This window comes from Nycticebus coucang, chromosome 2, assembly GCF_027406575.1.
Source record: "Nycticebus coucang isolate mNycCou1 chromosome 2, mNycCou1.pri, whole genome shotgun sequence".
In the NCBI taxonomy this organism is placed as follows: Eukaryota; Metazoa; Chordata; class Mammalia; order Primates; family Lorisidae; genus Nycticebus; species Nycticebus coucang.
The window spans coordinates 107,895,357-107,914,963 of record NC_069781.1 but is presented as its reverse complement, the minus strand read 5'-3'; the positions used below and the strand labels follow the sequence as shown (position 1 = coordinate 107,914,963).

Here is a 19,607-nt window from a genome sequence, read left to right as displayed (position 1 = left end):
TCAGCTAGTGCACACCTCTTCCCAGAAGACAGGAATCCCCAAAAGGGCTGCATTGAGCACTGTGTAGAGAGGGATGACGCTGCTGTCACTGACAGAGGCATGGCTTACAGTGGGGCTTCCCCTCCCATCTACTCGCACTTCTCTACAGCAAGAAGTGTATAGCTTAGGCCTAAATGTAGACAGAAACCACCTAATTGCCAAGCAGAAAATCTGCACCCCAAAGCCCTGTGGAAGCCTTCAGTCACATTTCACTCCCATTAAATGAAAGCACCTTTATGCTGTCTTTTTATGTTCAATATTATAAGAACATAATACTGCATGCAAAATAGCAATTTATGAAATAAAATACAGCCAACTGACTTAACAAATGCTCTTTTCAATCAAGTCCTTAATCTGTCTTACCCAAGACCCCCAGTCTGTCTAAGAGCAGGCCTGATCTGCGGCCTCCACCTGTCCATTGAGCAAGGTGCTATGCTGAATGGCTCAACAATGCAGCCCTGGGTCATCCATTCTGGAAACCACAGAATCTAAGAGACAGATCTGGGGAAACTGAGCAGGCCTGGGCCCTGCAGCACTGGGCCCTACAGGCCACATGGGTCCTGCCTTCCTCAAGCCGAGTCACTCCATCTGGACAAAGGACCAACTGCTCACACCTAGACATCATGACCCAGCACTAGTCAATCTTCTGAAAACCCCAAGCTAGGACTCTGGAATAAGGCAAATGGAGATTGTGGCCTACCTCTATTTCCTAGCATTGTGGCTATGGGCAAGTTGTCTAAGCTCTCTGAGTCTCAGTTTCCCCATCTGTGCAGTGGGAGTCTGCAGCTGCATCTGAAGACCCGGAGAGCTGTGTGAGCACCACCCCCTATAGCAGCTGGGGTCCCCTGCCTGAGCCCTGGAGTGCTGTAGAGGGGGATGCCTTAGTTACCTATAAAATTTCCACTTGAAAAAACAGTAGTCTTAGTATTCAAAAACAAAATTAAAAACCTGTGATTCAGAGAATTTAACTAGGACCATAGAAGATAAATGAACCCCTGCCCTTGGTTGAATGCAAAGCTGGAATGGGACCAACTCACTTCTCTGGGATGAGGGGTTGGCCCAGCCAATATCCTTACCCTTCGGTGTGCCCTTCTGCCTAAACCACGGGTCATCCCAGCACCATCCCCTGCACCGTAGCCCATGGCTAACAGTGGTCTGCCTCCTCGCCATGCCATGGGTACTGCCAGGGGTGTGGACAGGACGCACCTGCTGGGGTTATACTCCAGGGCGCCAACTTCCTCGCTGGCCTGCAGCAGGTCGAGGATGCCAGCTGCTGAGCTCCCGCTCTCTTTCTTGACTTTGGTGTTGCGGCCAGGCTTGGTGTCCGTATCGATATGCAGTGAGCCCTCGTCCGAGGAGTCGTCACTCTGCTGCTAGAGATACAGAGCAGCTGGTCAGAGGAGGCACAGGCCACAGAAGAGCTCGGAAGGCAGAAGGGGGATTAATTTTTCCTTTCAGTGGCTAAAATAGGTTTCTAAGAGTTTTTGAAGAGTAATGCCCTCCTAATGAACATTGCTGAGGTCTGACTGAGACCCCAGGAATGGCAGGGCAGTTGTGGGTGCCAGAGCTCTCCCAGGACCCTAGGACCACACGATGCACAGTTTTTACAGAGGAACTCTGGTTCAGGGATGCTTACACATGAGAGAGCCCTAATATCTAACAGAGATAAAATTACTATGGTTAGAAAAGAGGCACAGATGGCAGACTGTGCCTGCCATCCCTGAGGGATCTCAGGCTTGAGGAAACTGGCTAAGAGACTCAGATCCAAATAACTTGCCTGGCCAGTTGGCTCAGCAGGGAGAGTTGGCCACTGTGTCTTGGAGTTGGACATGGCCTTAAAGGTCATCTTAGTGCAAGACCTCCCTTCACAGTAATTCCCCTCCTCCCCCGCCGCTCCCATTTTATGGGTGAATCTTATCACATTATCTCCCCATAGGGTGGGTCCTGAGGCCTCTACCATGTGCACAGACCCCTGCAGACCCTCCCTGGCACATGCTTGCTTTCAGCACTGGTGGTCACAAGCTCAGGCACATACTTGTCCCTGCTGCACCAAGGCCACAACTGAGCCCAGCCACACCCTGCCCATGAGAATTCACCCAAAGAAGCATGGGGTGAGCATGAGGACACTCCTCCACCACCTTATGCAGAAACACCCTAGAGACTACCCCTGCAAGGGCAAGGGCATAGATCCAGGCTGACACAGCCTTGGGGACCTCCCAAAGATGGCTGCAGAGATAGACAGAGCAGGGCCTTAGAAGGTGGCTCACCTTGTACACTGCTGAGTCCAACTTTGGCTTCGTGACGGGCACGGGGAGCACCTCCTTCTTCTCCAACAAGACTGAAAGCACAGCAGAGGAGTGTCCTGCAGCCCACCTTGGGGGTCCTGGCTGACCTCTCACCAGTGGGCTGGGACATCCCCCCCCCCCACACACACACACATACAATGCCCCTTCCCAACTCACAGGATAAGTCCCTTTTTGGAGTGTTTTTCTTCCTCCTGATGGGAAACTCATCTATCTTGAGCTCCCCATCATCAGACACATACTCATACTCGTCCCGCACGGGCTTGGGCTTGTCCTCCTTGAAGTTCTGTAAGGCCCCGAATACACCAGGGTTCGTGGGGGGCCTGAGAGCCTTGGAGCTAGGGCAGAAGTCAGCAAGTCAGTGGCATCCATATGGCCCATGGCCAACAGGTGGGCAGGTCTTCCCACGGGTCCCAGTCCGAGTCCCAGTATTCCACTAGGCCAAAGGCATGGGACCTTACAGAGGCAGGTACTGTCCCTGCCACCTGAGGCAGTCCCAGGCCCACTCAGTGAGAGGGGTAAGAAGTTGGTAGAAGGGGGCCCGGTTGGGACTGTGGACCCTTTGTCCCCATTGTGGGAAATTACCTCTCTAAGAGAGGGTACACTCCCCAGCCTCACAGCCTCCTTCCAGGGCTGTGTCCCCCATCTTTGGTTCCAATATGCAGCTCACAAGGAGCAGAGATAGCCTTTTCCCAGGCAGGTTAAATGCTGGATGGAGTCAGGAACCCCAACTCTTCCAGGGCCACCAGACAAGCACGAGCTTGCTCCAGCCTGCTCCAGTCTGCTTGGGAACCCTAGTGCCTACTGAAAACAGCATCTGACAGGAACAAGATCCAACCTTCCTGCTTTTTTCTGCATAGGTATTTTTTTCTGCATAGGTATTTTATAAAAATTATTCAGGGCCAGGGTCACAGGGCAGATGCAAGGGTCTGTCATACTGTGGACTTATCTCTCTGCTAGGGTGAGGCAGGACTACTTCAAGACAAGGAGAATTCCAGGCTCTTAGCATGTGAATAGCTCTGGGTTCAGCCTCCCCAGAGGTGTGAAGACAGGTTTTTCTTTCAATAGTAGGAACAACAAAATGAGACAGAAATATCTGGAACTTAAAAATGACACAACTCCAATCCTGGGCAAGTACAAATGCAGATATCTGGACAGGGCTCTGGGGATGAAGTTGCCTCCAACACTCTTAAGTGAAGGGTTGGCAAAAAGCCCTCTGCCTGTAAGATGAGCCACAGCACACACACGTGTGTGTGCACATGGCTACTGAACCACGTCAAACTTTCTTGACTCCATTCCAAACTCTCTACAGCACCATCAGAGAGCTAATACCAAGACCTAAAAGTAAGGCTTCAGATAAAGCAATAAACGTGCGCAGGGCCATGAGACTGGGGCAGCATGGGGCCCCATGAACCTGCTTCCCTCACTGAGCTCCCTGCCTTCCTTACCCCTCCTTACTCTCATCTTTTGAATGAAGAAACTGAGACCAAATGAAGTCAGTCAGTGTCCACTGCAAAAAAGTCCTACAAGGACCTGTCTGGCTCCCAGTCCAGCCTGGTGCATCAGCAGGCAACACGCTTCCATGCACCGGTAAGAACATAGGCTCAGCTGTCACAACTAGAACCTCAAGGCTCTCTTGACCACGCCTGGCTCGTTGCCTTCAGAATCCATCATGTGCCTCCTGAGTTCAGCCCTCTGTCTCTGCTTAGTGACACCTCCTCTAGATAGTCCTCCTGATTCCCAGATGGGCCAGATCCTTGGCACCCAAGGCCCCCTGCTGGTTTCCTATCAGTCACTCCCCACTGGCCAATGGGCTCCAAGATCTAGAATATCAGTGCCAGCCAACAATAGCAGCAGGTCTAACATCCATGGAGTCATGCACTCTTCCTCCCCAGGGCCGTCCCTAACCACAGGCAGCTGTATCCTCCCAACCCACACCACACAGGCAGGTCTAATCCCCCCAACCAGCCCTGAAGAACAAGCACTGTGGGAAGTAGGGACACAGCTCTCCTTATGTCTGGAACCTGATGAAGGTGTGCAGGGCACAGGGATGTAGTTGGTGGAGTCAGTGGCTCAGAGGCAGAGAAGACTGGCCTGGGGAGCCCACCCAAGGGTGTGTCAGCCAAAGGCTTTGTGTGTAACAGTGTGGGGTATGTGTGGTTTGTGCGTGTTGGGGATGTAAGGTTTGTGGGTGCATGTGCTGCAATGCGGTGTGTGTGTCTATGATTTGCCTGTGATGCAGGATGCATGCGTAGTATGTGGTATAAGTGTATATGGTGAGCATGTGTTGTATGATGTGGTGTGTATGTGTGTACACATGTGGTGTGCATGATGTGAGCTGTGTGCATGGTCACTGCCATCTGAGCACTCACATACCCAAGGAGTTTCTTGTTGGAGAAAGAAAAAGAGAACTTGTTGTCCTTGTTTCCAGCCAGAGGAGACTTCTCCAGCTTCTGCTCCTCCTCCATCTTCAGTAAGGAGTCAGGTTTGCTGTTCTGAAAAGCAAGACCAGGGCTGTCTCTGAGCCCCCGTGGGAGTAGGGAGTCAGGACCCCAACAAGCGTCAGTGAGTAGAGGCAGCTGCCAGGAACACATTGAGGGACAGTCTCCCATGATTCTGATGGCTGCCTGGGCTGCCAAAGGGCACTCAGTGGCTGTACCCCATGGACTCAGCACCCACCACAGCCCCTAGGACATAGGACCTGCCCTGCATGCTGTTAAAGAGGAACAAACCAGAGTGTGAATGGTGAAGGGAAACACCATCAATGAGGGGGTGACATGCTCCATCTCTTATGCCCTCTACCTCCCATGGAAGGTAGTTGTGGGAGGACACACACATTCTAGGCCCACATAGCCAAATCTGCATGTGCCCTCACACACAGAAGGCCTCAGAGGCTCACACTCACAAAGCCCCAGACATGCATGCACACATATACACACACATGTACACATCTCACCTTGTACTTCCACTTGGCCTCTGATTTGCTCTTAGTTTGCTCTCGGATTTCCAGTCTCTCCACATCATTCTGTGTGTGGACCACATCTTTATTGGGCACACTCAGGACACTCTTTGTGGCCTAGAAAACAGAACAGCCATGACACAGAGAGTAATTGGGACTCCTTCCAGCTATAGTACAAAGCATGGCCACACAGATCCCATGCCTCCTGCTGCCCGCATGTTACAGTCCATCCATCCATCCGGCTGTCCATCCAACCCTTCATCTATCCATTTTCTCATCTACCCATTCATCCACCTGGTCTTCCATTCATTCATTTGCCCATCTATTCATCTATTAGCTCATGCAGTCTATTCTTTCCTCCATCTATTCATTCATTTGTTCATCCATTCATTCATCTACCCATCTGCTCATCTATCTATTCGTTCATTATGCATCTACTCATTTACCCACTCATTTGCTTATCCTTTCATCCATTTGTTCATCTATCCATTCATTTATTCATCCATTAAGCCATCCATTCACAGCCCATCCAATCATTCATATAGCCATGTGTTCACTCATTCATTCATACTAGCCCTGAGAAAGAGAACACAAATGTGTCTCACTACACCCCTATGATGCTGGCCTCGCAAGTTCCTGGCCACCAGAAAATAGGTAACAGCCTCTTTCTGGCAGAATCTCACATTGAATGGTGTTTGATCTCAGGGGTTCAATGGTCTCCGAAGCCTAGACCTAAGACCCTCTAGTCTGAGTGAGTTCTCAGGGCCAGGCCCATCTCTCTTACTATAGACAGGGGTTCAGACTACCAGGGCAACCCAGTCCCTGCCCCACTCTTAGGACCCCCTCCACTGGCCTTCTCTCTGCTGTTTCTATGAACACCTTGTCTACCTTCAGGACTTAGCCCCAATTCCTTGCTCCAAGGGCTTTTTTGTACACTGGAAACTTCCTACCTGGCTGAGAAGATTAAGCTGCATCACTCCCTCCTGCAAGATCACCCTGCCCCCCTACCAGCTGGCCCTCCTGGGTGCTGCCTTTTACACAGCACACATAGACATACACAGTGCTGCCCTCCTCTGTGAGGCCTCTTCCTAAGTCCTATCACTCTGCAGGCTCACTGGAGCAGAGCCTGCCTGCCTAAGGTCTGAGCCTGGATGCAGCATCCTGGTCGGGAGCATAAAGAAAGTGCATCTGCTGGGCAAGAGTATAGACCCTCACACCCTCCTGGGGGCTCACCCCACAGGGACGCTGCCAAGAGCTGCACTCTGGCCTCCCCTCCCTGCCTAGCCAGGAGTACCTAGAGAATAAGAACAAGTGGCCCCAACTGTCCCCATGGGCCTGGCTCCTAAGAGGTGCCACAGTGCAGATGGCAATGAGGCAAGGAGTTAGGGTAAGGCGGTCCTCACCTTGCCCTTCTTGGGAGGCTCCATCTTGGTCAGTGCCTCCTTGGTATGGGCTTCGAGCAGGTCCAAGTTGGGGATGGTGGGTGAGGCTGACTCCCGGGACTTCTTCCCTTTTTTCTTGCCTCCATCCTTGAGCTTTAGCGTTTTGGGGGGTTTTGGAGGCTTGGGGGGCTTGGGAGGTTTGGGGATTTTGGAAGGCTTAGGCATCTTCACAGTTTTGGGAGTCTTTTTTTTGGACACTTTCTCCAGGAGGGATAGAGGTGGGGTGGCCTCAATGGGAGATGGGGGTTCCTCTTTCTCCCGCTCCCCGTCGCAGACCTCATCTGAGGAGGCAATAGCATTCACTTCTGGTCGGGCGGCTTTGGAGGCGTTCTGGGGTACAGAAAGGAGAGAGTCACATGCTGCTTATTCCAAACTGTGGCCCAGGAAGTCCACATGCCAGGACTTAATGCCACACTGGTAAAGGCTGTCAGCCCAGAAAGGCTCATCTTTCCCAGGCCATGGTGTGACATGCTCACTCTGTCCCCACCATTGGCCACTTGAATCCTCACAGCCCTAGGGCTTTTCTATCCTACCCTGGGCACAGGGGAACTCTTCCAGGCTTACTTGAGCTGAGACTGGAGGGGCTGACCCAAAGCCTCCTTCCCCAGAGTGCCCCCCATGGGAGATGCAGAGTGGCCCAGTGCCCTTCCTCATTCCCTGCTTGCTCACATCAGGACACACTGCCCAGCCTGAAACCTGGGACCTGATCTTCATGTAGGTGAGCCCACCAGGAGAGCACAGGGAGGGCTACCTGGGATGCTGGCCTTCCCTGGCCTGGCAGCTCTGGGCCAGACTGACCCCCAAGCTCAAAGAAAGACAAGCAGGTCCTCCATCATCCCCAGAGTTCTGGCCCAGTACATGTGCAGAGACCTACCTCACTGAGCCGGATCTCTTTGGCCAGGTCTTTGATGAGCTGTGAAGGTTTGAAGTGCTCTGGGAGTTCGTCCTCATGCTCTGCCAAAGCCTGCAGGACACCAGGCACAGGGTCATCCCCAGCTTGGGCCTCTGTGGCTCCTGATTGCCCCCCTGCACCATACCAGGCCATTCCCTGCTTTCAAGCCAGGACCACCAGCCACCAAGATGGACACAGGGTGAGGGACTGTCATGGGGTATGGCCTGGCTGCATGAGGTTTTAGAATACCTGGACCCCTGTCTCTGGCCAGACCTTGCCCTGATGAGAAGGCTCTGCTATGGCCTCCGCTCTACAGGTAGAATCCCAGAGGGGACAAGCTTGCCTGAGGCCACCACCAGCAGAGTATGGAGGAGACATGAGCCCCATATCCCTTCTTCCCGGGCATTAGGCCAGTCCATCTGGCTATGCAACTGAGGTAAGGTGGAAGGGACTCCCTGGACTGTCCCAGGCCTTGAGACCTGAAGGAGGTGGTGGCCACAGGATGGCTCTGGCTGCTCACCTGTCCCGCTCATGAGAGAGGCAACTGTACACAGTGTTCCTTGCCTGGTATCCCCTTCTTGAAGACCTCTGTTGACCCCATTCTCTCTGACCTAGGAAGGTACCCTCCTCTCTCAGGCTAGGGGTGGGCATGTTGACTTAGCATAGGAGAGCCCCTATAGGAAACACTGTCCCCAAAGACTGCCCAAGGCTGAGCTGGACCTTCCCCTCTCTTTTGTAGCCATGACTCAGGCAAGACACTAAGGGAAATGAGAAGCCAGATTCTCCAGGGCCTCTGTGGGGAAATAGCTTCAACATACCCAAGGGGGCTATTTCAGTAGGGTTATCAGGGAGGGGTCACAGAGAGGGGTTGTTCTGGTCACAGAGCAAGTTGACTGGGGAGAATGTACCCGCACCAGCAGCCTGGCTTCTCTGCTAGTGTGAAGGCCAGCTAGGCAGAGAAAAGAGTGTCCCCTGCCCAGAATTAGATGCCTCGTCATAGGGCCAGCTGTTCCTGCCCTTTGGCCTTTCTGAGCTCACACAGTGCTCTCCTGTGTATCACGGGGCAGATACACCTGCCCTTCCCAGGCTGTGTCTCTCTGAGGCAGGATGAGTCCTTGCTCCCAGGTCTCCAGCCAGGTCCACCCACCTGCTACCCATTCCCCCATTTATTCCCTGCTACCCCACCCTAGGGCACTTGTGATATGATTCCAACCTGCTTCTTTGTCCATGATCTGAAAGCACCATTGAGAATTTTAGCTCCTTGGACTAGATGAGGAGGCAGCTGTTTTCCAGATTTGTGAGAGCCTGAGGAAGAAAGGTGGTGAGTTCAGGTGGATGCTTAGCCTGCTCTTGGCAGGCAACTACACTCCCAGCCACACTCCCCACCCAAGGGTACAGAGGCTCCAGCCTTCCAGAGGCCTCCTCCCATGGTCACCTGCTCAACTGCCAACGGTTCTTCTTGGAACCTGGGGGCACCCGTCCTCCCAGAGGCCTGCCCTTCAAAGGGGAAGGACTGGCCCTTACATGTAGGTGGCCTGACCCTTCCCTCTTGACCTAATTCCCCAGGCCTGCCTTACTGAGGGGCCACAGCACTCTGGGAAATAGATAGGCCACATGCTCTAATCAGGGTCCTGCACCAGCATTCCCAGACACCTTCTTATTCACCCATCATGTGCCCATTGGCACAGCTGAGGAAACAAGCACGGCTTGGCCAGGTGCTAGGTTCCTACTAATGTAGAACCTCTAATGCACCCTTGGAGGCTGAGGTTAGCCCAACAGAAAAGGTACTCCTCCTCTCGTCCCACTGGAGAGTGCTCCACGCCCCAAAGCAGTTCCCTGGGTCCTTTTGGTCCTGAGGCCTGCTGGAATGCTATCCCCTCACAGAGGAGGACCTAGGCTGGAGGATTTGGTCATGGTGGCTTAGTTGACCAGTGGTCATGCTATCTCTGGCATGAACCCCCAGAGGGCAGCGCTAGGCTCCTCTTCAGCCAGAGTCAAGCCCAGAGCTCCATATTTGGGGTGCAATGGGAAAACATCATTGAAAGCTGGCCAGCCAAGACCAAGGACCATTTTCAGCTTCTCAAACTAAAGCTGAAATGAAAAGGCATTCTAGACAAAAGAGTCTCACTTCATGGCTGTTATCAGAACCAAAAATGCTCCAGGGAAGAGCACCATGAAAAAGGGAGATCTTACACAAACATAAACTCTCCTGTGCAGTCTGGAGATCTAAGCAGGGCTACTGGCTGCCAGAAGCCAGTGTGTCCACAGAGGGCTGAGAACAAGCCATGGACCTGCCTCATGGTCCAACTACTGTGCCCCTAGGGACCCCATGGGGACCTGGAGCCCATTCACACCCACTGGTTCATTAAAGAGTGAGCACCCCCTGGAAGCACAAGTGGAGTGTGAAGGGGTATTACTAATACCCATGCTGCACAGAGAACACAGGCACATTTTTCCCTCTTAACCTAGAGCCCAGAGCTCTTTCTAAAGCACAGGGCAGTCCTGATAAGAGAGGCAGTGTCTGAGCTGGCCCAGCCTGTTCAATCCAGCCCTACTTCAAACAGACAGGCAAACTGAAGCCCAGAGAGCTGAAGCCCAGGGGGATTTGCCCAGGCCACAAGAAGGCAGCTTTCAGATCCACAGAGTGAACTCCATCCCATGTCTGGCCACACCCATAGCCAACAGCCACAGTCTCAGACACCCACCCTGGAGTGACCAGTACCTTTGAATGCCTCGAGTAGATGCTTCCCCATGTACCAGCAAGCAGTTTCAAAGTTGGGAAACTGAGTCAGGCTGCCTAGTTTCAACCTCCTTTCCACTTCGTATGCTCTGGAAGCCACAGCAAATAACCATTCAAAGCACTGAGCACCAATTAGTCAATGCCAGGGAGTAAATCCAGGCCATAGCCACACCAAGGCCACATCTTGGCCATGCCAGCTCAGGCCTCCCACTGGGCCCTGCATGGCTGAGGTAGACTGGGGGAAAACCACCCTGGGTGGGCCCACACTTCAGGACCCATGAGAACCTTATGGCTATAGCTCCTAAAGAGCTTGGCCAGTGCCCAGGAAAAGAAGGCAGCAGCCTTTCAAGTGACCCCAAACCCACCAAGGGCTGACTGGGCTGTTAAAACACCCTGTAAGACCTGGAGCCCACGTCCCCTTCCTCCCACACAGTGAGAAGGCCCAGAAAGGCTGATAGTCATGCCCAGGCCACCCAGAGGCAAGCCAAGCCAGGACTCAGGACAAAGTCCCTGTCACTGACCCAGCCAGAGGAGGACCGTGGCTAGCAGAGCCCAAGAGTGCGGACAGTGTGGTGGGCACTACCTCATCTGCATCTCCACACTCAGGCTGTGGAGAAAATGTCCCGCGAAGGCCAGGCAGTCCACTGGGGTGAGAGTGGCATAGATCCAGCCTGAGAGAGAGAGAACATGGGGCTGACCCTCCACTATGGTCCTACAGGAGGCTGTCCTGGCTCCAGACCAGCAGTGGCAGAGACCCATGCTAGCCTCCCCTGGGATCCTGCCCCGCAAGGCTTGGTGTCCCCATCTGCCTCTTCAGCTTCATCAGTAACTCAAGGCACCCCAGCCCCATTCCACCCTCCATTTAAGAGGTGAAGGAGAGACCATATCTGAGGTAGCACAGTCTGTTCAATCCAGCCCTGTACTGTATAAGTAGGGAAACTGAGGCCTGGAGCTGTGGATACTTGCTCAAGCCACATGAAGGCAACATGCAAAGAAAGGAAGCCCTACCCTGGGAGTAGTCGCCTGGCACCCTGACTTCCACATGCAAGGCCAGGAGACAAGGCAGGGTGGCCACATTTACCCCATAGCTGGGGTTAGACCCTAGATTATCCTCAGAGATAGAGCCTGGGCCAGACTCTGGGCAATACACGGCTCTTCCTAAAGGAAGGAAGGAGGGGACCCAGAGATTACAAAAGATTCAGAGGATTATAAATGAATGGAAGTGTGAGGGCCTCATATGGATCCAGATTTAAAATGGAAAAAAATACCTATAAAACAATTAGACAATCTGAACATCAGTTGGCTCTTTGTTGATACCAGACAATTGCTATTAAGTGTTCATTTTTTAAGGTGTGATGACAGTACTGTAATTGCATTACTTTAAAAGAAAAGGAAGACCTTCAGAAACAGTGGAATAAATTTATGAGGGAAACAACAGGATGTCTGGGCTTTACTCTAACATGCTTTCTTCTTCAGCATAGATTCTAAACATGCTTGAACAAAATATTATAAATTAGCAGACACCCGTGTCCTCCTCAGGTTGGCCTTGCTGACTGATGCTATAACCACCCACCCTACACATGGCTCTCCCATCTGGTTCTCCCATGTAGGACTTGGACACAATGAGTCCAGCCAGGCTGTAAGGTGGCTCCATGGCAAGGAATGCCCATGCTAGCCAGGCAGCAGGTTGGTACTCAGGCCTCTTGCTGCCACCAAGCCCCACTGCAGGCCCCTCTGCAGGGACTGTCTTAGAGCAAGAACCTTGGCCAGGGCAAGGGAGCAGGCATGCCAGGGACACTAGAGACCTCCACAGTGGGGACCTGTCACAGAAACAGAGTAGTAACCTCGATGAGGGTCAGTGTGACCCAGGACCTGCGTCCCCACAGCTGCCCATGCTCACCTGAGGGGATGAAGAGGGTCTGGCCCTGCTTGACGATGCACTTGTAGCATTTGTCCACCTGGTCAGCAAAGAACATCTCGCTGTGGTTAGAGGCAGACCGCCAGCGCTCATACAGGGAGATGTTAGCCGAGGCTGGCCTGATGAGATAGAAGGTCTTCTCTCCCTGCCAAGAGAGCCCATTGGCAGAGCTGCCCATGCTGGGATGCTGAGGGGTAAGGGGAAGCCCACCATATTTTGAAATCCTGGAGTGGAGGTGATGGGCCCTGACTTGAAAAGCACCCTGCCTGCAATATCAGGGGCACACATACTTTGCAATTCAGAAGTTTGTATGTCAAGAAGATGCTGAGTGTAACAGCCCCTAGCATGGTCGGGGCAATAGCCCATAATCTCACATGCCATTATTCTGTGGCACTACAAATGGTGTGGGTGCCAATGGGATAAATAAGGCCATAATTAGCTATCAAAAGAGTTTTAGGTAGCTCTCCTCTGAGAGCTGCTTGGATCCCAGGCAGTATGAAAGGATAGCCACCACCCAAAGCTTTATTGTTTCTGTTATTATTTACATCTCATTTTTCCTCTGCCTTCTTTTCTTTCTTTTGCCCCTGGTGATGAGCCTCCTAGCCCTCTCTGCCTGCTCAGATGCTCCCATCACCCTGCCACTGGCTTCTGTGGGACTCTGGCTCTTGCTGACCCCTCTTCTCAACACCTCCCTACTGCTCTAAGTGCTCTGTCACCCAGCAGCCTTGCCCTACTTGTTAACAAGCCCCAATCACACTGGGAAGGGATATGTGGCTCTCAGGCCCACCACATCCCCTGGTCCTCCACCCAGAAACATCTTCACGACCTCCTGTTCCTGGGCTGGACATCCTGGTGTCCCTCCAAAGTAGTAGCGTCTTGGACATAGTTGGGGCTTGTGGTGACTGCAGATAATCTGGCAGACGGACTGTGGCTGTGTCCAGGGCAAGGTGCCCCAAGGGACGTGGCTCACCTTGAGCACGTGGTACCAGGCAGAGGCGCCCCCAGAGTCTATGTGGAAGTCGGTGTAGCTGTCCTTCACACAGATCAGGCAATACTTGGTCACTTTGGGCTTGGCCAGCAATGCATCATCTGGCCAGTAATTTTCTACCCAGGACAATTTCTTCACAATGTCAGGTGGCTCCACAAAGCTGGACATTCTAGGGGTGGGAGAGAAAGAGTGGTCAGAGGTGAGGGGACCTGATACTTCCTTTTTTAATGTTTCCTCAGACAGGATAGGTGACCTGTGTGAAGAGCATCCACATTCTATCTCATCACCTGTGGGCCATGTGGCATTGCTCCCATTACATGGACAAGCAAGCTGGGGAACACAGAAGGTGGAACAAGCCCAGTCTCTGGGTATAGCTGTGGCAGATTAGGTCTAATGCTGCTCTCCACACCCAGAAGATGGTGAGAAGAAGCCCTAAGAATTGACCACCCCAGAGTGGCGCCTATGGCTCAGTGAGTAGGGTGCGGGCCCCATATACTGAGGGTAGCAGGTTCAAACCCGGCCCTGGCCAAATTGCAACAAAAAACTAGCCGGGCGTTGTGGCAGGCGCCTGTAGTCCCAGCGACTTGGGAGGCTGAGGCAAGAGACTCGCCTAAGGCCAAGAGCTGTGACACCACAGCACTCTACTGAGGGCGACAAAGTGAGATTCTGCCTCTAAAAAAAAAAAAAGAATTGGCCACCCCAGACAGAGAGCTTCCTTTCCTGGGAGACCAAAAAGCAAGTCTTCCTGAATTGGCCATGTTTGTGTGGCTGTGGCATGATAGGACCTTAAGTGCAAACGTCATTTCTCAAGCTCAACCCATGTCCCTCCTGGCATCATCTGAATGATAGCCACTGATCTCCAGGGTAGACAAAAAGGTGCTTGTGACTCCCTGCTATGTCAGGTTGCTGTCAAATCAAGACAACTTGTATCCAAGAAAGACAGGGAAAAAGCAAAGGCAGACTTTGAGTCAATTAAATGTCAATGTCCCAGATAAAATGCACAAAAATGCATGAAAAATGTCAAACTCAGCAGCACCTGTGGTGACATTTCAGCCACCAATGACAATCAGGTCTGGGAGTTCTTGCTACCTCTGGCAAGACAGCATTTGTCACAACTCTGCTACTCCAGCTGAGACTGCTGTTGTCTCTATTTGAAAGCCACATCCACCCTGTCATAAATCACAGCCTGATCCTGCCACCCTAATCTCAACAATCTTAGATTGTCACCTCTAAGTCTCTAGCATGTTCCAAACTAGTACCCTTCTCCAGCCCTCAGGAGTCCTCATCACCCTAGTCCACATCTGCAGCAAACCATGGACCCACTGACATGTGGGTGCCCTACAAAAGGAGAGTCCCCCAAGTTCCAGCCAGGTCTTCACACATCACAAACCACAGGCGGGCAGCTATCCCCACCTTCCAATAGAGCCCCAAACATCCCCCTTTCCCTGGTTGGGCCTGCTCCTCAGGTGCAAAGTCAGCCCCTTCTCTGAGTTAGGGGGGTGTCCTGAAGCCCCTGTGGGAGCCCAAGGCCACCATAAGCATGAGTGTAGATATGTTGTGTGTATCTGAATGACAGGCAGTAGACACACGACCCTCAATCTCCTACACAACAGGTAATTTTGTGGAGCGGGGGTGGGGGAGTCACTGCAGGCCTCACAAGGCAGTAAGCCATGAAAACAGCCCCAGACAGCCCAGGGATTCATGCCTGACCTTCAAAGATGGGGGATGAATTTACTCAAGAAAACAGAGATCACACTGCCTCCCTCTAGATCAGTGGTTCTCAACTTTCCTAATGTCATGAATCTTTAATACAGTCCAAAGGGGTCACAAACCACAGGTTGAGAACCGCTGTTCTAGATGGTATGGGGCAGGCTCTCTGAGCTACTTTAAGGCCCTTTTTCAAGCCCACATGAATTCCCCGGGAGGTGAGTGCCCAATAAAAGCTGCGAATGATCCCCCCAACAGTCCTTGGTCTGGGCCAAGGAACACAGGAGGAAATAAGGTGGCCTTAAGAGGCCCAAGAGGAAATCCTAGGTCAAAGCACCATGCCCCCCAGCTCTATCACCATGAGGACTAGCCCCCTCAAGCCAGGCAGCTAATTAAGTTGATGGAGACATGACTTAGTATGTTTTCTGGTACCAATGCAACACATACTGTTTTTGCAGATACCATAATCCAGGGGTCCTTAAACTACGGCCTGTGGGCCGCATGAGGCGGTGTGATTGTTATTTGTTCCCGTTTTGTTTTTCTACTTCAAAATAAGATATGTGCAGTGTGCATATGAATTTGTTCATAGTTTTTTTTTTTTTTTTAAACTACAGTCCAGCCCTCCAAAGGTCTGAGGGATAGTGAACTGGTCCCCTGTTTAAAAAGTTTGAGAACCTCTGCTGGCATAATCCATCCCATTTTCCCTTTTGCCTTTGCTGTCAGAAAGCTCAAATAAAATCCAGTATCTAATTATATCATCTTTTTATGGCTCCTGGTACAGTTTTCTATTCTCTTTCTTGGTGTAGTATTCACTAATTTTTTTTTTCTACCTGCCCTTTCATACATATGTTACCTCATGTGCTTTTTTGGAAGTAGGCATGAAATGTTGCAAAAATGAAATCATACTTAGCCACTCATGTCTTAACAGTCATTGTTCCAGCTCTTTCTCTAAGGGCCAGCTGGTGGCCACTGGGGATTTGATGGAGAGGGGACATGGGGTGAATCCAGGGTATTGACCACTGCCAAGCACGGAGTCCTGGGGGACAGCAAGGTTTCCTGGTGGCAGAGCTGCTGGTCCCACCCTTTGTTGCTGTGACCTCGAATATGACCAGCCCCCACATGAGTACAACTCTACTGACAGTGACCAGTGATTGTGGGTCTGATGACATCAAATACCTAGAATCAAACCAATGGAACCAGGTCACCGAAGACACATCTGTGCAGGGACCTCCTGCGCGGGAAAAGTTGGGCCTGAGAAGGCAAGGAAGGCATGTCACACAGCAGTGGCCCTGGTGTGATCTCACCTGAGCGAGGCAGTGTAAGCACATAATAAGCGTGTGAGGGTGTCAATAGGTGTGCCAGTGATGTGTAGACTGGGCAGGCTTCAACAACAACAACAACAAAATGAAAAAGGAAATTTTTAAAAGACAGAGAAACAGGAAAAATCAGCATGTGCTATGTACAGTATTTCTCTCTCCTGAGACCTGAGTAACCAGGTTAAAGGTTGCCTGAGAAAGGAGGGCCACAGCCCCAGAGTAGAGAGGGGTCCTGGATCCAGTCCCCAGCCCTAACACCCCTGGAGAGGCCCTGCTCACCTGGTGTCGGAGAATTCAAGGTTGGTGACATTTAGGACCCGCTTGCGGTTGGTGCTATAGTAATAGTCCACGAACTCCTTTAGCTTCATCTTGCAGTCCTTCTGCTTGGTGACATCTGTCACATCCACGCTCCGCTCTGGACCTGGGGAGGCAGCGGGGGGAGTGTGAGCACCCTAGGAAGATGCTATGGCCTCCCACGAAACTGGGAGGTGCAGAGCAGGCACTCAGACACCCTCAGCTACCCTCATGCAGGGTGGCTGCCACTGGGAGGCTGGGTACTGAGGCTCTGAGCACTAAGTGCAACTCCACCCACCCACTGTTTCCTGGCTTGACAAAGTACCCTGACTGCTCTCTCCTTCTAACCATCAAGAGGACAGACCTGGTCACAGGTTTAGCAAGAATGGCCAAATTAACAAATAAAACCATAGGATGACTGGTCAACTTGAATTTCAGATGAGCAACAAATTAGTATAAGTATGTCCCAAATAATGCATGAGAACCTATATTTTAAAATTAAACAATCAAAACACCTGCATTTCTAGTACACCAATTCAGTATTCTGAAAATTGGTAAAATGATATATAAAGAAAAAAGTCTTTTCAATAATTGATAAGGAAAATCAACCAGGGAGGTAAAGTTCTTTAGAGAAGACTCATGATTGATAGAGGGAGAAGGAAGAAGGACAAGAATTGTCAAACTTGTCCTTTGCATGCTCCTTAATGGGCTCAGACCATAAGGTGAGAGACTGTGGGATTTCTGTGGACAGATAAAGCTGAACGCCTAGGCTCACGGCCCGTGTCTGCATCACTACATTGTGTGACCAGGCACTGCAGGCCTCCTGCACACCCACCCCAGAGGGAGTCCTGCCAGAAACCTGAACACAAGTCTAAGCAAGCCTCTGACCATGAGCTCACAGGAAACACCAGGGATAGAGGAACCTGCTAAACAATACCACAGGGACACTGACAACTAACCAATCCTGGATGTGGGAAATTGTGCAGGACCAACAAACCTCTTTTCCAACAAGCCTGTGGCATGTAAGGAGCGGCTGTCACAGGAGAAAAGAGACTTCAGGGACATAAAACCCATATACAACATGGGGGTACATGTTTGGATTCTGATGCAAACAGCCAAATGTAAAAACATCACCTGGGAAGAGTGAACCAGGTCTTTCATGTAATCAGGGAATTATCATTACTGTCATAGAATGCAATGATGAAGTTGTAATTACATTTTTAAAAAAACTGTTGTTAGAGCTGCATTATTGGAGTTTTTAATGGGTAAAATTATACATGCAAAGAGATTTCCTTTAAAATATTCCAGGAGGGTGGTACCCGAAGCTCAGTGGGTAGGGCGCCAGCCATATACACGGAGGCTGGCGGGTTTGAGCCCGAACCAGGCCAGCTAAGCAACAATGACAACTGTAAGAAACAAATAGCCAGGGGTTGTGGCAGGCGTCTATAGTCCCAGCTATTTGGGAGGCTGAGGCAAGAGAATCGCTTAAGCCCAGGAGTTTGAGGTTGTGAGCTGTGATGCCATGGCACTCTACCGAAGGTGACATAGTAAGACTGTCTCAAAATAAAAAATAAATAAATATAAAATATTCCAGGAGAAAAAAATTGAAGTGTGTGGGAGCTCACTGCATATCTCTCTCATTTTTGTGTGTGTGTGACAAACTCCATAATAAAAAATAATAGTAAGAGGAAAAAGAAAGACGTGAAAGCAATAAAACCCTCTAAAAGCTAAACCCTCCCTGCTCCTACAGAGACAGCTGTAGAGGGGACAAATCTGGGTGTGCCCTTGTGGCTGTGGGGGGGATGAACTAGCTCCCCCAGGGAAAGAGCTCAGAGAAGTGCCTGGCACTGAGAGGGGCCTCACTAGGACTCTGCTTACATCTAGCAAAGACCACCAGGGAAAGTGCCAGGACTGAGCTAGTACGGTGAGTCTCAGGATGAGAACAGGGCTTGCTCATGGAACTGCTGCTCTCAAGGCTATCTGAGCAGCATCGTGTAGCAAGATAGAAGTAGACTGCTGAATGGCCATGTCCCAGTACAAGTGGACCTGGAGCATACACGTGACCAGGGGCTGGATCCTTGCTCTAGGCATGCCCAGCCTGCCCTCCTCCTCAGTAAGAATCCCACGGTATTAGCCCCTCCTGTGGGCCACCCAACATCCCCACATGTGGGGCAAGACCTTTCCACCTCCATCCCTGAGAAACCTGCCAGCTCCTATGGTGCTTGCCTTTCATTCTCCACATGAGTCTGGGAGCCTGACCTAGATGGCCCCAGGCTAGACATGTGGCTCCAGAGAAGGGTGGTGGCCCCTCAGCCCTGCTGAAATAGAACATGGTGGCCTCCCACATGGTGTCCAGTGGCTTCTCATTTAACAGTCAGCACCCACCCCATGTGGCTGCATTGCTGAAGAGGAGCAGGTTAAGAGCACTGGAGCCACTCATCTCAGGGCCCTAGCTGGCACTCTCTCTTGTCCTCCTCTACCAGCTACCCAGACATCCCCCACAAACACCTTGAGCCCCAAAAACCAGGAAGGCCTCAGTGGCTGCTGCCTGTTGGAGTCACTACCAGGTGTGCTGTCCTCTCAGTGCCACCTGTTTTTTAGACAGCACCCCCCACAAGCACTTCCTCCACCCATACCCGCCAAACTAAGACAGTCTACCACACTAGGAGCTGTATGGGGATCCAAGATGGGATGACACCGGTCAGAACTCATGAGGAATCCAGAAGAGAAGGCAGCCTTGATACTATGGGAGGTCTGGTGCAGACAAAGAGTGTCAGGCCCCAGACTGGGCAGCCAGGATGGGGCAGAGGTGCCACACACCAGGCTCCCTGGCATGGCAGTGTCATACGTACCCACAGGTAATGGTTAACGGATTCACAGCTGTCAGACCAAGGGGTCCACCAAAGACCAGACCTCACTTTGCAGCCAGAGTAACTGAGAGGGGAGGGCCATGACAGGTCACATGTTGTCTTGGTGAGATGTGGGGTCTGATCTAAGAGCACCATGGAC

The 19,607-nt window shown here is 51.6% G+C and overlaps 1 protein-coding gene across 3 annotated transcripts in view; it reads right to left on the bottom strand.

Moving 5' to 3' along the window:
- Positions 1-19,607, bottom strand: part of PHF2 (PHD finger protein 2) — a 124,479-nt gene that overhangs the window by 9,694 nt on the left and 95,178 nt on the right. For 2 of the 3 annotated variants that reach the window (XM_053578456.1, XM_053578474.1), the window contains exons 5-17: positions 16,584-16,725; positions 13,264-13,450; positions 12,276-12,438; positions 10,959-11,046; positions 10,358-10,464; positions 8,849-8,940; positions 7,618-7,707; positions 6,705-7,073; positions 5,299-5,418; positions 4,719-4,837; positions 2,502-2,680; positions 2,307-2,377; positions 1,246-1,412 (exon numbers count right to left, since the gene is read on the bottom strand). In XM_053578456.1, the coding sequence (XP_053434431.1) occupies positions 1,246-1,412; positions 2,307-2,377; positions 2,502-2,680; positions 4,719-4,837; positions 5,299-5,418; positions 6,705-7,073; positions 7,618-7,707; positions 8,849-8,940; positions 10,358-10,464; positions 10,959-11,046; positions 12,276-12,438; positions 13,264-13,450; positions 16,584-16,725 (1,894 nt within the window). The remainder of the gene's footprint in view (positions 1-1,245; positions 1,413-2,306; positions 2,378-2,501; positions 2,681-4,718; positions 4,838-5,298; positions 5,419-6,704; positions 7,074-7,617; positions 7,708-8,848; positions 8,941-10,357; positions 10,465-10,958; positions 11,047-12,275; positions 12,439-13,263; positions 13,451-16,583; positions 16,726-19,607) is intronic. The other variant, XM_053578466.1, reaches the window with a different exon arrangement.